Source organism: Phascolarctos cinereus, unplaced genomic scaffold, assembly GCF_003287225.1.
Source record: "Phascolarctos cinereus isolate Bilbo 61053 unplaced genomic scaffold, phaCin_HiC Scaffold_726;HRSCAF=1367, whole genome shotgun sequence".
In the NCBI taxonomy this organism is placed as follows: Eukaryota; Metazoa; Chordata; class Mammalia; order Diprotodontia; family Phascolarctidae; genus Phascolarctos; species Phascolarctos cinereus.
In genome coordinates, this window is record NW_027556098.1 from 192,754,776 (window position 1) to 192,772,673 (window position 17,898).

General features: G+C 39.3%; 1 protein-coding gene across 3 annotated transcripts; it reads right to left on the bottom strand.

Moving 5' to 3' along the window:
- Positions 1-633: 633 nt before the first annotated feature.
- Positions 634-15,417, bottom strand: NABP1 (nucleic acid binding protein 1). 3 transcript variants are annotated; one of them, XM_020993540.2, is made up of 6 exons: positions 15,363-15,417; positions 12,856-12,994; positions 6,942-7,013; positions 5,056-5,131; positions 4,502-4,568; positions 634-3,551 (listed from the first exon to the last, which is right to left on the bottom strand). In XM_020993540.2, exons 3-6 carry the CDS (start codon positions 7,001-7,003, stop codon positions 3,358-3,360), a joined length of 399 nt encoding a protein of 132 aa, XP_020849199.1. In that variant the 5' UTR covers positions 7,004-7,013; positions 12,856-12,994; positions 15,363-15,417; the 3' UTR covers positions 634-3,357. The 3 variants fall into 3 exon arrangements, with proteins under 3 accessions (XP_020849199.1, XP_020849197.1, XP_020849198.1); XM_020993538.2 differs by lacking the exon at positions 15,363-15,417 and adding an exon at positions 13,376-14,275; XM_020993539.2 differs by lacking the exon at positions 15,363-15,417 and adding an exon at positions 13,376-14,271 and having other exon boundaries at positions 634-3,479.
- Between the last annotated feature and the right edge of the window lie 2,481 nt (positions 15,418-17,898).

Below are 17,898 nucleotides of genomic sequence, written 5' to 3' on the forward strand. Positions count from 1 at the left end.
CTTGTTCATTGCATTTCTACTTTTCTCTCATAGTATATTATATGTGACTGAAACTTCAACAGCCTAATTGATGGCTCCAGTTGCACAAAAAAATATACCACAATAGGTAACTTATGGTCTTACTAATGATGACTATTGAGTACAACAGGTTAATAGTCAATCTGCCTTACAAACAGGCCCTTAAGTGATGGACCTGTTCAAATGGCCAGGGGCTATTACTGGGCTTAACTATAAACTACGAGGGAAAAATCTATGTGTATCTGTCTAATTCCTTGTGAATGAAAATGTTTTCTCTTTCCTTTGCACATGTATTCATACTTTTCTAATACTTTTAACATATAAATTACATCCTGTGTGAACTCTAAGCCTTTAGTGGTAAAGCTACAAACAGGAACAGCAGAGAAATAACAGGGTAATGCTAGAGTGCTTAGGTACCAACTGTGCAAAATGCATTTCATCTGTGTTTCTCTGTTCATCTTTCACTTTCCCAAATTGCAACACCCACCACCCATCCCTACCCCCACCATGCCCAGGGCAGAGGCATAAGCCATAACAAGTTGGTTCTTCTGAGGAGACTTCAATCCACTTCAGAATTAACCATGATGTAGAAATTATGTGGGGAACTCAATCCAGTGACTTTTCCAGTAGATGTTAATATTTCCATCTTACATGATCTTTTAAAAAATTAAGTTGTTAGGTGAAAAATGGAGTGAGGGGAAAACAGAAAAATATTCTTCCTCTGACTTCTTGATGAGTGTTGCCCAAGTAGACTAGACTGGTTAGATAAATGTAGGTCACTAGAGATTGTAAGTCACTTGCTTTGGTATTGGAGGGTCTTTCCTTAAGAGAAAAGAGATTCATTAATAAACGGCACTGAAAAAAGAGAACAATGGTAAAACAAGAATATCACTAACCTCAAAAGAAGCAGACATATTGTTCCCAATAAAAACCACAGTACATTTATAGCAAGTGTGCAAATACTGTCAAATTTAGCCTTCCCCCTACATCCTTTGTTTTCTAATGCCTACTACATGAAAGCTAATGTACCCAAGTGGGTAAAGGAATAAGATGTTTAATATTTCTAGTTCCTTTTTTAAAGTGAATATCTTTACTTTTCTTTGGAATTATTTGTTAACATTACTTAAAAGTGAAAAAAATATCCTCCCAAACAACTTTTTGCATGTGTCTCTGTTAGAACAGAAAGATAATTTACATAGAGGCCATTCATTCAAGGGGGGGGAAATGAGATGGGGGAGGTGGGAACTTTACATCACTGCTTCATACCAAATGGTTTTGCTTTCTTCATCTGAAGTGCATCTGAAATGCAAAGTTCTTAGGAAAAAAACAGAATGATAAAAATAAGATAACCCAAATCTCAATTATTAAAAAATGAACAACTAAAAAGTACCTTAGGAAAGTTGAAAAAAAGAAGTTTGGTTGGGCAATCTGGTTGGATTTTGCTTATTAAAAGGAAGGAATAGATTTAGAAATAAGCTTGCATGTTTAGATTAAACAACCTCTTCCTTTTATCATTTCATTATGTAGCAGGAATTCATTAATGTTTTAAAAGATCCATTACCATAAAGTATACCAGGAAATTACATACATTAAATAATCTTTCAGACACAGACATCATTGTCGACCTCAACACAAATCCTAAGATGAACACCAATCATGAAAATGGCACCACCTTCAGCACGATCTTGAGGACAAAGCAGCAGCTTTCATACTTTGATTATTTTTATGAACTTCTAACAACAAAGCTATGAAAAACTTATCTCTACACCAAAAATAAATATGAAAGATTCTATAACCAAGGCAAAGGAAAAAATTTCAGGACATCAATCTCCCCAATCCAAATGCTATGTAGTTTTCAGGAAAGATAAGCACTGTGATTTAAAGAGAAGAGAAAAAGCAACATACCCACAATAATATAGTCTTTACCAATGTCTGTCAAGAAAGCAAGCCTAGAGATTATAACCCTTACGTGGGGTTTGCTCCACAGGGAAGATCATTTTTTAAAATATTTTTAAGTAATCATGTAAGATGTGGATGGCATACAATTTTTCTCTACAACATCACATTTAAGGCTGGACAAAGAATTAGATAGGTTTTTTAACATTAGTGCAAGTTTTATTCAAAGGGTCAACTTTAAGAATAAGTCTAACAAATAAAAAATTCACTAGTAATCCACCCTACAATAAACGGTGGAACTGAATGGAAATCATTTATCAAGTGAAAATAAAATCCACTTTCCAAGCAATTTTGAATAAAGCTACACTCAGTTCTACCAGATGCATTCCTGTACCTTTGGCTGATAGACAAAGCATTGTGAATTTTCTCCAGAAACTCTTTAGAAGTTGATGACGAAATTTCTATTTTTAAAATAAGTTGTCTGACACAAACTCTTTGGAAGAAGTTTCTAGGAACTTCAATCCACATCAAGTATTTTTCATGTTAAAACTGTAGTAGTTTGACAGTAAGCATCTTATTAAATTATAATTAGGTTTGCAGATGTCCACCTGAATTCTGTTCAATTTCCCCATAACCTCATTAAATACACAATAGTCAGACTTAATGTTCTTAAAGACTTAAGTTTTAAAATTCTAAAACATTTTAAAAGGGATGACTTTGAAAATGGCTTTGAAAAAAATAATACTTAAGGGACAATTTTAAATCTTCCTTTAATAACATTAAGCCAAAGAATCTTTGAGAGCCCTGCCCCAAAATAAAATAAATGTAGTTTTAAAAATAAAATTACCTGCTATAATATATATCATTAATATGCTATATTTCATAACTCTGCTAGCCTGTTTCAGGTAATAAAAGATCAGCCTAAGATTGTTCAATCACTGGAAATATCTTAATGGCAGTAACATGAATTATGTCAGAAAAATCAATCTTTCTTGAAGTCACAAGACATTTAACCATTTGCTATCTTTTAACCAATTTTTTGGAAGTTATTGCTTTAATTGGCAACTTCTGTATTTGACAAAAAAAAAAAGCCACCTCTCATTAAATCAAATAGGAGTTACAAAGTTTATACAGAGGATAGACTCATAGAGGCTATTAAAGCTGACCCATACACCCATGTGGAGTGCAGTTGATGGGTGGGGCTTTTTGCTTTTTTTTTGTTCCAAACTATTTTCCCTCCATTATAGACCATTCTTTCAGATGGCATTTAAGCAGCTTAATTGCATCATCATAAAACAAATCACTTGTCTCAACAAACCAAAACATGAAAACATACCAATAAAGGACAAACTTTTCACAGATAACCATAAATAAAAGTGCAATAAGTGTTCAAGTAGGGCATCATGTAGTTTAGGCAAGCTGTATGTGAACATTTGGCATAGGTCATCTTTTAAAGGCTCTCCGGGGGTCCCTCCCATTACTTATTGTGGTCACAACTGGCTGAACATTAGCTGTTGCTGGTAGCTGTGGGTTTACAGGTCCTCGTCCATTGGCTCTCCCAGTACCTGCATAGGAGTGGGCATGATTATATGAAAATGGAAATCGCCCTGATTCAGGTCCAGTTTGTACACCATTTCCTAAAACGACAGTAATAATTCATCACCAGTTCCAGATCCTGACATTTGACACCTGTATAAAGTATCCCCTTATACATACACACACACACACACACACACACACACACCACACACACACACACACACCACCCCCACACACCCCAGGACAAATACATGAGACTATTAGACTAGAAAAACAAATTTCCAGTGACTGCCTCTTTCCCCCCCCCCAAACCGATAATTTCAAATTTTAAATAAGCATATGTGATAGCTTCAAAATGTACTTGGTGCTGTTCATCAAGTGGAAGAAATGGGGGAAGATTAACTTAGGTTATCAAAGTCAGAAACCAACACTTACAAAAAGAATGGATGTCCCCTCCCCACACTGAAAATAAGATAGACAGAGAACTGAAAACAGCAGTTAAAAGCCCGAGCAGACACTATTATTGAAACATCAAGACCGACAGACACAATACATCGTTTTGTTTGTGCAGAAGTTTTAAGAAAAGATATAAAAGTTAATAGGAAAAAAATCTGGCAATCACCCATAAACTAGTCTTGTGATCATTAAAAGAAATAAAATTTCCACCAATCTGATCTCCAAAATATCACTATGCAAGTTCCCCAATGTAAATTTCTATTTGGTTATTTTCAAGACTAAGAATATAATAGTTAATTTTAGTCTTTCTTCACCCAAATAAACTTTTAAAGGAGAATAATTCATAGTTAAATTTGAAAAGCTAAGTTATAAACATGAAACAATTAAATATACCAACAAAAGAACCAGTTTATGGCAAATGAAGTTACCAGGACAATGAGTTCTATAAATTCAATGGTAAAAGCGTCTGTTTACATACTTCTGGTAACAGCTTTTTCCTAAAAGTCAAACTCACAAATTAAGTTTTAAGTTTTATTCTACAAAATACACATATTCTTCAACCTCACATGTAGTAGACAACACAAAGACTTACCTACTGGCCCAAATGTACCTGTACCCATATTACTTGCTGAAGAATTATTTTTTTGTTCACCATGTGCCTTGAGGAAAATGTTAAGAAAAAGATTTAAGTAAATAGCATCAAAGAAAAACTGGATGACTGTGAAATGTACCAAAAGCTCACAGAAATGCAAGTTTTTTAGTTTCTACCCATTCCCATTTACTGTTTCTAAAAGTTTGCCCAAGTACAATTCTCAAATCAACAGTACTTCTGTGGAAACTATTCATACAATGAATGCATGTAAACACACATACAATTACTAAATTTCCTCATATCCCTTTCCCACTCCTCAAAATGGCAAATGACATACATACTATACATACATATATACGTACACACATATACATGCATGAAGTTTTTGTGTACGTACGTACTTGAAGACAAATACTTTAAGATTTAAGAATTACATATTACCTTCTGAAATTATAGACATGTTAAGGTGTCAAGAAAACATGGTTGTTAATAACTGATCCATAAAATTGTAGTACGTAGCAAAAAAGCAGTTTGCTCATAAAACTGTTAATTACCACTTTGTTCTGCTGTCCAAGATAGTCTGGGTTAGGTTCACTGAAGTTTGGCACTTCTGAGTATACCATACAAAATCTGAAAATAAAGCAGAAAGTTAGATGGCTGTTGCGATTTAAAAAAAAAAAGAGGCAACTGGAGGATTTCTAGATTGGGAAAATCAATTAAATAAGAATTCTTTCTTTGCTTCCAAATTCAACAATTAGTATAAGCTGTCAAAGATAAGTCAAAATTCTACTCCTTTCCTGCTAGCCACATATATCCTTACAACAATAAAAGAAACTCAAAACACATTAAAGTATTTATTCAGCACAACCTGCAAATGTCACTCCTCCATTATTTACTATTTTAGTTGTATGGTTTTATATCTACAATGAACTATTATTCAACATCGAGTATCAGAAACATTAAAACATTCCTGTGGTATTCTTTAAATCAACAAATTATTCTACTGACCCATACTTTGGTATACAGCATATGCTCAAAAGTTCTCCATTGTGGATGGCTGTATCTAGATACAATCCAAACTCCCTATCTCTGGTCTCCCAACGACAATATTATTCATAAATGAGGCAGACAATATTATTCATAAATAGCGGTGTAGGCTGCAATTCACACATTCATGTTTACTCACTCTTAACTTAAATACAGATAATATTGTTACAACCAATCATTTTCTTAGCCTGTTTAAAAAAAAAAAAGGAAAAATATATTTGGAACCACCAAAAAGCAACATACCACCTTGGAAGTCATTTCAGAATTTGAATGGCTTAAGCATTTAACCTCTTTTTGGGTCTTTTATTCCTACCATTCTCAACAGGACTAATTTCAGTTATTCCTGAACAGATGAGATGACCAGTGTCCCATACCTTTGCTTTTATCTTCCTGTAACACTCAACATTAGACACAGTAACACACCAAGACAGACAGATGTAAAGAAACCACCTTTTCCTTTGGCCTAAATCACACAAAGTGCTACCAGCTTCTGAACCAAATTGATGGCATTCTCCTTTCATCATTATTGACAGCTTTCCTGAACAAAGCTTATTCCGCTCTCTGTGGATTTTCAAATTACTTTTACAAAGCTTTTTGTAACATGTGACTTCTTTTGAACGACTTTTCTTTCAAAAATTAGTCTCCAGTCTGATGTATGGCCTCAAATTAAATGGTTGTGGGTTTTTTTTTTCCTGAGCCCTAATCAAAAGCTGAATGGAATAATTACTTGGGTCACTATATATACCATATTAATGCATCCCAATGACTAGGCTAGCATGGAGGCTGGATTACCTTTACACCCCCAGAGAGGATGGTCCCTCCAGGTCAAGGTGGAGATCATTACCAGGGCAGTGTATGGAAGCTCGCATTGCGGCTGCCTGCACCGTACCTAGACTGTGAATAAATAGAGGGCTTCAATTTTTCAGTGCTGCTAGTCCTTTTAACATGAGCACACATTCACCCAATAACAGAAAAAAATCAAATTTTAACTTATGCCTGTAACTTATATCTAGGTAAATACTGCATGCTTTGTTTTTGTGTTTTAGAAGACAGCAGCTGATATCAGTAAATGCCCATTATGATTCCTGGAAAAATCATGTACCAAAGGCCTACAGGAATGGTCCTTCTGGGGAGAGATTTAGGGAAGAAGCTTCTTACTGTTCTTTGCTAGAATAACTGAGACCAACCATGTAAGAAACAAATTCAGTAGGTACACAACTAAAACAAATGAACAGATTTAACATACCATCCATGTTACAGTTAAGCTATCAAACAGCATCAACTCTCATTTTTTAATTAAAAAAAAAAAACCTCCAGATAAGTTGTATTTCATACCTACCATTCATTTTACAAAATGTTAAGTACATCATAGCTTCCACATTTTAATACTTACTCCCCAATTTTCTGAAGTTCACCTCCTCTTCCTGTGTAAAGAGTCAGACATCCTTTCCACATGGATGCATATCTGAGGAGGACAAACAAGAATCAATTATGTGTCTACCTACATGCATTGCAAAATGCTCTTCTTGAATGTGGTCCAGGAGCTTGACTCCATTATTCTCACAGAACTAAGATCTGATCTCAACAAGGATTCTCCACTCTAATGATGCTAATTTCACCACCCATCCATCCATTCCTGTCAATATTTTGCAACTCTCCCTTTCCATGTCTTTAATTTGCCACAAGGGTCAACCCAATGTATTGGATCCTTTTCTTCTCTTGCATTCTCTTCCATCAGGCAGATACTATTAATTCAGCCAGGGGAAATTAATAACAGCATTCTTGTGCTTAATGCTATACTTTACTCACACTAGCCACACGTCAACATTTTTTCCTCCACATCAGAAGATGAAGGCCTACTATTAGTTTAATCAAAGTGCCAAAAAATTGGCAAGATTTGGGGGGAAAGGTTCACCTGCCTTCCTTCACATAAAATTTTAATCACTAATCTGGATGAGTGGGTGCTGATGCAACCTAGTATGCTAAAAACCAAGCATGACATAAGAAAAAAAACATCCTATTTACATCCAAAATAAATTCTATTTAATATAAAGTTCAGGGCTTTTACAGTTTCCATTAGTCCCATAACAATTAAACTATTACTCTACATTAAAGCTAGCACCCTAATAGAGAAACTAATTTGATTTCACCACAGAAAATATGCCATTCTTAATTTAAAAGCCAAGAAATGAAGCTAGAATTTATCAAAAATGACAGAAGGGCTGAAGAACTTATAATCATATCATGAAGCAAGGAGACACACTAGCAGTCATTCATTTTGGCAAACTAATACTGACTCGCCTAAACTCAGTAAATATTTTAAGTAGATCATTTTATGTGAATGGCATCACCCAAAAAAGGAAACATTTTTTTCCAACCATATACAGGCGGGTCCCTGAATTAACTGGTTTCCAAACAGACCAGTAATCTCCTGGGAACCCAGCTGGGTATCTCCAGGAACTCCCTTTCCTTTCCTTCCAAATGCTAGGGGCTTTCCTCCTCTCCTCCAATTCCCCTTCCCCCCAATTCATCTTAATGCGTAATCTGGAGCAGCTGCCTCCCACCTTCTCCAAGGCAGGCATAGTGTAGGCTACAATTAACGGGAGTAAAGAGGGAACCCAACAAAACCAAGTGCTTCACTCCCTCCCAACAACCCCCACCCCCACCCCCTTCTATCACATACCTCCTGTTTCTCTCACCCTGCCTCCCACCCTCAAGGCCCAATTCTGCCCAGGTGATGAAATACCCAAAAAACACTCAAGGGAGCTGCTGAACTAGTAAAAAATGCAAATGGTGTTCCCAAGTACCTACCCATTACCATGTAAGCACACCACAGTCTTCCCTCACACACTCTTAACCAAGATGGGAAGAAAATCTAGTTATAAAGCAAAAAACTCTGAAAACCACAAAATGGATTATGGACTTGCTATAGACTGCCTTCCATTTGCCAGACACTGGGGTCAGAAACCTTAGTCAAAGAAATGGGATGGCAATGGAAAATAAAAGGGATGACAGGGCACTTGGCAAAAGGTCACAGGCCCTGGCACCATCTCCTTACTATCAGCCTGACCTCCAGAAGCCTGATCCCTACCAGGCAACTACCACAAGAGTGCATCAGAGGGCTCCCTACTCCTACAACTAAGTGATATATGTATGCTTTTTCCCTTTTATTATTTGTTTGTTGGGGTAGGTGGGGAAGGGGAGAGGATGGGGCATGTGTGACTAGCATCCCAAAATGGGGTCCAGGTAGAAAGGCTCTTTGCACAGAAACGACGTTACAATAGTTGAAGTTCTATAGTTCTACTCAAATAACACTATACTAAATGAGTATTATGGATTAAAGAGGATTTGTGGGTTGACCTGGGAATCTAGCCAACTAGGGCAATATTATTCTAGTTCCTGACCACTTACAAAAACCTTCAGAATAACAGCATGAAAAGCACTTTCCATTTTGCAAAGAGCTTTGTGTGTGTCGATTCATCTAATCTTCACAATAACTCTGTAAAGCAGGTGTTATCATCTCCCCCTTTAACAGAACTGAAGTTTAAGAGGTTAAGTGATGTACCAAAGGTCACAGAGCTAGCAATTATTCAAACTCAAGTCTTCCCAACTCCAATCTGTACATGCGAAGTCACAAAATCTTCATCAAACAACGTGCCTGAGCTCTTTCCATATCTCCTCAGTTGAGAATGACTTTCTCTAATGCCCCCCTCCCCAAAATTATCTTGTATTTAGGTTACTTCATATATGCTTAGGTATGTCTCCCTCTCCCTTCATCTTTGACAGTAACTTTCTCTTTTTTTGACTTTACCACCAAGGCCTACCTACCACAGTGCTTGGCATTTACTACTGAGCTTACTGTGCTGATGGCGTTTTGTAGGTGTAGTAAGAGCAAATGTATTAAAGACAACATTATTAGCTTGTACATAATGTCTTCTTGCATAAGATCCTAAGAAAAGGTATACTAGGAGAGGCAGTGTGGTATAGAAAAAAAAAACACTGGCTCTGCATCCATCCAACAAATTCTATCTCTAGTGGATAGAGCACCAGCCCTGGATTCAGGAGGAGCCGAGTTCAAATCCGACCTCAGATATATAACACTTACTAGCTGTGTGACCCTGGGCAAGTCACTTAACCCCATTGCTTAGCCAAAAAAAAAAAAATTCCATCTCTTTGGTCCTCAGCATCCTCAAACCCATCAAATGAAGGGGACAGGCCTTTGAGGTTCTTTCCAGCCCTCAATATATGACCTATGAGGTTATGTCCCATGAGAAGATAATATATCAGCCAAGGGAAAACAATTTACTGCTTTTTAATCATAAAAAAGCTAAGATTTAAATACAACAGAAACAAAACTAAAGGTTAGAAATGTGGCTAATCAGTGCTGCCTAAACTGGAGTTTTGAGTTTTAATCCCTGTTCTCTCACTACTTTGTGAACCTGAGCAAGGATTATATTGTACTGGGCCTCTATTCTCACTGGTAAAATTCAGGACACTAAAATCCTTTCTAGATTAAATCTATGATCCAGATTGTAAATTTAAAAACTGAACAAAGAGGCATTTAAGGTCTTAGATTTTATATTCAATTAAATGTTTTTCTGCACTGAATTTGAGCATTAAGCTATTTTAAATTAATTTGTCTAAGGTTTGCCCAGTTTGTATAATTATGGGTGACAGATAGTTTAGGCAGATTATATAAATCTGAAGGACAAGCTTCTCAAATTTAAGGAAAATCTATAAAAATGATTAATTTAAAAAAATCCTTGAGCTTCATTATGCCCTGCTTTACTGCACCATACATTAAGTTATACTTGAGAATGTATCAATCTTCTCAGTTTACACTATAACATACTGTAAATGTCAAATTATCTAACCAAAACAGCAATTCCTTCCATATAGTACATTAATAGCACCAGGCCTGACCTTTGGTGAAATACTGTTTTAGCCGCCCTCATCTGTGGAATCCCCTTCTCTACACAAATGGTTGAGAGTGCAGTCTCTGTTAATACAACAGTTTATGCTTTGGGATTCCAGCTCCATTCCTAGACTGTTAATTTTCCTTTGGCTGAATTCTTCAATAATAAAGAGTGCTGCCTCAGTCACACACACTAGACTGATATTCAGTAGTTCTACTTACCAATGTAAAAAGTTTGGGGTTTTGGGGGTTTTTTTTGTTTTTGGCAAGAGCAAATCTTTGTGAAGTGTTACAATTAACACTTGAGTTAAAATACCAAGTATGCAGGGTTTTCCTGGGGGGGAAAATTACTATGGAGGTCACAAAAAACAAACTACTCTATGTCTAATGTGTGTAGAAGTTACCTTACTTGAAAACCATTTTTGTTATTCCTTACATTTTGTCTCATCTCTTCAAACTAGAGGTACAGAGTAAATGGCAATGAATTTAGTCAAGGCACCTGAGAGAGGCTCCTATCTCTTCCATGTGACTTTAAAAAACTCACTTCTCTAACTTTCAGTTTTCTCAAAAGTGAGGGAGTTGATCTCTAATTTGCTTCCTGCTCTAAGTCCTACATGTCTGCTTCAAAACCCCATTGTGTAAAAGAAAGTACTACCTTAACACAGACAAGGGTCTGGTACAGTGGAATAAGATTGGTATGTACTTAGTTGGAGGGACCTTGGCTCAGATCCTGACTCTGTCCCTTACTCTGTAACCTGGACAAATAACTTAATTTCTGAGACTAGGTTTTTCATCTGTAAAACTGAGGGAAGCAAGCTACTACAGCTGGGTAGTAGTAGAAGATTAAGAGTTTTGGACTTGGAATCTGGAAGACCCGAGTTCAAATGCAGCCTGTGTAACCCTGGGCTATTATTGACCAAATCTCTCTGCCTCAGTTTCTTCTTTTATAAAATGGGGATAAATAATAGCACTTTACTCCAAGGATTGTTTTAGAGAACCAAGTGAAAATATTTGTATAGTATTTTGCAAACCTTAAAGCATTATATAAATGCTAGCTTTTATTATTATTTTTAATAATTAGTCAGGTCCCTTCCAACTCTACAATTCTAAATAAAAGCTATCAACAATTACTACTAAAAGAATCTTTCTTAAAAGCCAAGATTTCAAATACACACCTGAGAGAAGTAAAGTTTGGAAGAAAAATCAATTATCTAATATTTTTATTAATCCTAGGTAAAAGCATGGGAATGCTAACATTCTAAATGTTATTTAAGCTTCACCATCCCCACCAAAATAGGAATTATATCTATGATAATCTCTATGAATTCTTTATCTAGCTATGAAGGCAAAGTCTTACACAGTCACTTATATCTCAATGTTACTTCATGCATTATCAATGAATCAAATATACAGCCAAAAATAAAGCCTGTCTCCAACTTCCTGCTTTGAAGATACAAACTCTTAGGCTTGCTTCTTGAAGATGTTATAAAAATATTAAGATAATGCCTGTTAAATGTTCTGAGTTCCTCAGCATCAAGGTAACATGCCTCATTACATTATACTATTATGACTATTATCAATCGCCACCCTACTTCCCTGTAGTTATGACTCACGAAAATATTACAACAATCTCACTGCAAAAACTTTCAAATCCTACTTCCTAGTTTACTGGATATTCTATCTTTATCTCCTGTCATACCCACCCCCAAGTAAATTCATCAATTTGTTCCTATAGATGCTGGCACTAAGTTTTTGCACTATATAACTCCTATGTGTTAATTTTATTTTTGCTTTGCACTCTAAATAATAGTGCTTAGCACAATAAATCATTCTACTATGCTATTTTTTTCCCCAATTTACCTCACCAGAATGTTACATGTCATTCTCCCCTAATGAGGATCTGAGCAAGAAAACAAAAAAGCATAGGATGATTACTTAAGTTTACCAAACAAAGGAGGCCAAGCCATTGTTTCTGCCTACCTAAAATATAAATGTCACACTTGCTAAGTATATGATTACAGCCTACTTTTGATGTACTAACAAAAAGTTCTCCAACTCAAGTTTGTCCTCTTCCAGGTACCAGGTAAATATACATACACCTGGTAAAATTTTGACAGATTCTGAATGAGTGGCTCACTCCAGACACTCATCATATGGACAGGATGTTAATCTATTAAAAAGCCCAATTTACTGCTACTCCCCGAATACAACCTAAAACCCTCGGCTCATATAGTTTTAGAGGTCAGAATCAACTGCCAACTGAAACCTATTGCTTTAGTGGCAAAGGTGTATTTTTGCTCGTCTGGTTGTGAATGCTTCATAAACTTGATCATGGATGTGTGTACGTATGTACTCGGAGGAGCAGCCCACACTCCACTTTCTGCACACCTACCCTCGGGTTAATCGAATGATATCCCCGGGCTGGATAAGACCTCCGATTTCATCCCATACCGAAATAGTGATGCTTCCCGTCTTATCTGCTACTTTGCACGATCGTACTTCGTGGCCGTCTTTGGTTTTGGTCACTCGTCCTGCGAGAATTTAAAATATCCAGAGAGAGGTTGGGGGGGGGGAGATTCCGGTCATGTTATTTTAAGGAAGAGACTTTCGACGAGGGCTCCTCTCCACGTACTCGGGGAGGGTTGTTTTTTTTTTAGCCTTCCCCCAAAGGAAGGGGAGAAGAGACGACGAGGTCACCCCTTCCCTCCCACGGGGGAAAGGAGAAAGCTAACGAGTGGCACGGGAGCAGGTCCACATCTGGGACTCGGGGAAGCGGCCACGTGCGTGAGGACGGGGGGGGGGTAACGACACGCATGAAGCACCTCCCCGTGGGGAGGGCAGGGCGGGGGGAGGGGGGTGCAGCAGCCTGGGAAAGGAGGGGGTGTTGCTCCAGCGGCCGGGACCCAACTTACCTATCTCCAGGACAATAAAGACGACATTTAAGTTTTTCAGTCCGGGCTTAATATCTTTTATAAAGAAGTGCGGGTCGTTCGCCCCATTCATATTGAGAGCGGCTGCAGGTGCGGCGGCGACGGTGGTGGCGGCTGCTGCTACGGCTGTGACCCGGTTAGAGGACAAAGCATCCCACCCCTCGGGGGCAGGGGGCGGGGGGAGGACAGGCGAGGCTCGACCTTAGGCGGCCTAGAGGCTACAAAGAAGCCCTGGGGGGCGGGGGCGGACGGCGGCCGTCTAATCAACCCACCCGGGCTTCCCCCAAAGAAAAAAAAAGAGGAGCGATCGAAGCTGCAAAAAAACGGAAGGAGCCACGAAAAAGGGGCACCCCGGACCACACGGCCCGACTCGGGCCAACGCACCCGCAGCTACCCACTTAATGGAAGGGAGTAAAAGGAGCGCTCGCTGCAAACGCCCCGCCTTGTAAAAAAGAAAGCCGGGAAGAGCAGGCTCCGCGCTGCTCGGCTCGTGAGCCGACCTCCAGCCCTGGGCGCGCGCGGGCGCACACACACACACACACACACACACACACGCACACACACGCGCCGGGCCACCGGGTCCGCGAGCGTGCCAAGGGATCCGAGGAGAGACTGGGGGGAGGGTGGCCGGGTGAGGTGGGAAGGAGGCCGGCAGATCGAGAGAGTGTGCACTAAGCTCCAGCCCCAGGCAGCGACTGACCAATTCTGCCTCCCAGCCGCGGATCCAGGCAGTCAGACCTGGCTCGCCCCGCCCCTTGTGACGTCACAGGTGTCTCGTCATCACGCCGACACGTCCGCACAGCAGGGGGAGGGGAGAAAGCTGGGGGCGGGCCTGGGAACCTCACCCTCTTGCCTAAATTCTGAAGGTGACACTTGGCGTGCCCACCACTGTCTTTTGTCCCTTTTCGCCCTTCCCCCTCTCCTCTTACCTCTCCTCCTCCTTCCCCTTCCTTTTCCTCCTCCCCCTCTCTCCTCCTCCTCCTCCCCACACCTCTTCCCCTTCCTTTCCCTCCCCTCCTCCTCCTCCCCCGGTCCCTGGTCCTCCACGCCCTCTCCTCCTCCTTGTCCTTCTCCAGTCCTCTTCCTGTCCTCCTTCACCTAGATCCACACCTCCATCCACCTATGCACCTTCCCAGCCCTTAGCTCTAGAGGACAGACTGGAGATTTGGCCCCCTGGCGTGGTTGTAGAAGGGACTTGACAGAAGAGATTGAGATGGCATCTGTTGAAAATCAGATAATCAAACTCAAAAGGTTTTGAGCTGGAAAGGGCCCTGAGAATCCTTTAACACGTTTTACAGAAACTGAGGCAGAGAGAGGTGTGAAAGTCACCAAAGTTACACAGTCTCGAAGAAAAACAACCAGGATTCAAAGGCCGGTTGCTGCGGCTGTAAATGCCATGCTCTTCCCACCACACACACCCTAATTGTAGGTTTTGAAAGGGGAGAGTGGGAGGAAGGGAGTGGCTAGGAAGGGAGCACAGAGGTCCGGGACAGTCCTTGAATTTGTATCCTCTGCTCTTAGCATAATGCTTGGCGCCCAAAAAGAGCATTCATAGTACGGTAAAAGATCTGGAAGACTTTACAAATGAAAGAACCTGGATTGAAGTGCTTTATCCAGGATCAGAGGTAAAAAAAAAAACCCAAGATTTCAAACTCAAGTAAGGGTCTGACCATGTCACCCCTATCCTCACTTCCATAAACTCCAGTTGCTCCCTGTTACTTCCAGAATCAAATAAAAATCCTCTGGCCTTTAAAGTTGTTCACAATCAGTTCCTTTCCTGCCTTTCAGTCGTCTTTCACTTTGATCTATGTAATATCCAGCAACGCCCCGCTTTCTTGCTGTTCCTCTCACACCACACTCTCACAAACCCCCCATGCTGGGCTGACCCTCAAGTCTAAAATTCTCTCCCTCCTCACAACTCCACCTACCTTCCCTGGCTTCTTTCAAGACCCACCCAAATCTCACCTACCGCTAGAACTCTTCCCAGGTTCTCCCCACTGCTAGTGCCTTCTCTCTGCAGAGACTCTCATTTACACTGCTATGCCTATTGTTTGCTCGTTGTCTCCCCCTTTAGAATTTGAAGGGATTGTCTTTGCCTCTCAGTAGCCCCAGAGCTTTGGTGGGGATGAGGATGATAATAATGATTCGAGACCCCTAGGCCTGTGCCTCTATATCTATGCAGGAATAGAGAAAATGAGAAGTTATAAAATTTCTTCAGGAATTCTTTTACCTAGGGAGAATACAGTGACTCAGTAGCAGTAGCTGGGCCCAGAAATTTATCACCTTTTGACAAACAGCCTTTCACTCTTAGGTAGGCTGGTCCAAGGAAGGCTGGTTCACAGATAAGTCCTCTGGCCAGCACTCAACTTCATAGGTTGGGAAGATCTGTCAGATCCAGTACTTTACATAGCTCTGTAGAACCCAGGGTTAACTCAATGCCTTCCTTGCTGAGTAGCCAAGACAGGAAACAGAATTTTATTCTATTATGGAGTCACTGTTAGTGGAGAGCTAATATACATACTCTTTAAAAAAGAAAATTTCAATTCCAAGTAAGAAAATACAGAGATTTTCCATCAGCACATTGCATACATTTTTATACTATTCCAGAGGCTGACCACTACCAGTAGGAATGCCAGTGAAGGAATGGTAACAAATAGTTCAGTGACCTGCTAGTAAATGTTTAACAATGGACTCTCTCAGAAAACAAGACACACTTTAAACTTTAATCTGCATTATTAAGATTTTCTTCAATACTTTCTTAAGTCCAGACAATCAACAAAACAGTACATCACACCCTGATTTGTAACTTTTGCCAGTTTCTGCTGGGGAAATGTTTACATTTTGATCCTGTTAGAGCTGGTTCCAGGGCACCCCTGAGGCAATTGAGGGAAGCATTCCATTGCTTTCCACATTGTACATATGTTTTGCTCTCCTCTCATTTCTACTTTTCCTTTAACTCTCTTTAGATCACTGGGCTTGGAGTAAGGAAAACCTTGGTTTCAAAATCCTATTCTCTCTGACATTCAACTGGCTGTGTGATCTTGGGTAAGATACAACCTCTGTGAGTCTCAATTTGTTTATCTGTAAAATGGGATAATAATATGTATAATACAGGGTAATTGTGAGGTTCGAATGATAAAATAGTTTTAAAGCACTCTGCAAACCTTAAAATGCTGTATAAATTTAAGTAGTTATGATTCCTTCTCTCTCCTGTGACTTAGCCCAACCAATGGAATCAGTGCCTATCTCGGCCCTCATAGTGAGATGGTTAAAAGGTTGTTGACCTCATAAAACAATGTATCCACTTTTCCCACTATAATTACTTTAAAAATATTTGTAATTCTGATCTCCATAGTTACATTGCCGGGCTCATCAATGGTGCTGGGCTCATAGTTAATGCATAATAATAAATGCATGCATAATAAATCACCACTACTAAATAAAGTGCAAAGTGCATGACCTACTGATAGTGAATTAGTAGCCTAAGTTTCCTATTAGCCACTCAACACCATAAATTAGAGAAAGGGCACCTCTAGGCCTTCCACTTAATTTCATACAGCTGGAGGAGTTATAGTGCCCCCCCCCCCACACACACACATACACACAGAAAATCACTCCATTAGTGAGTTATTCTGGAGAGGTAAGGCTCTGGACTTGGAATCTGATGAGTTTTTGAATCCCAGCTCTGTCTGATCCTTACTAATTTTGGGACGGTGAGCATGTCACTTAACCTGTGTGACTCTTCTGTTTCTTCCCTCATCTCTAAGGTGGGGGTAATAGCACTTCCAATACCTACCTCGAAGGGTTATTGTGAGGGATGTTATATTAATGTGAGTTGCTATTATTACCTTGTTCAGAGGAGACCTTCTGGAGGTTTATGAATAAAGACCGATGACCTGTGAACCATGGGTTAATCAACTAAATGATAAGAAATTATCACTTTAATTAATCAACTGATTCATAATAGGTTATCACTCTAGTAAATTGTTGAAGAATGCCTACTTTTTAACACTTGCCCTAGAACCTTCTGCTTCTCTCTCACCAGCCCATTCCTCTCTTTCCTATTTCCAATTGTATTTCCCATCTATGTTACTCTTCCTGTCTTCCCCAGGTGTATGACTAACCACCTTTGTTTATGCCGTTTTGGCTCCTCCCTACTTCTGTGAGTGGCTGTCTTCCTCCTCTTCTATCTTTCAGTCCTCCCTCTTTTTCCCTTTTCCTTTAATACTTTCTTTTCCTCTCCTTCTTTCCCTCTCCACATTCCTCTAAATTCTACCCTTCCCTTAATTGAAACCATATCCAACGTAGAAAATTTATTCTCTCTTAGGACTTGTTGTCATAGTTAAATAAAGTTTGGTGTTTCACTTTTTAATTTAAATGTAAGTGAATTTCTGCCTTCAAGAGTCAGGCAACCAGAATGAGGAAGGGCAATGAATTTTGGACTAATGAGAAATAGTTGAAGAAAATGGGAATGTTTAGTCTGGAGAAAAAGAAGAAGCTACTTT

Coding starts and splice junctions, on each gene's coding strand:
- NABP1 (XM_020993538.2), bottom strand. CDS start 13,466: ATGAATGGGGCGAACGACCCGCACTTCTTTATAAAAGATATTAAGCCC. Junction 12,995..13,375: donor CTTTATTGTCCTGGAGATAG/GTAAGTTGGGTC, acceptor AAATTCTCGCAG/GACGAGTGACCAAAACCAAA. Junction 4,569..5,055: donor TTGGACAGCAGAACAAAGTG/GTAATTAACAGT, acceptor ATTTTCCTCAAG/GCACATGGTGAACAAAAAAA.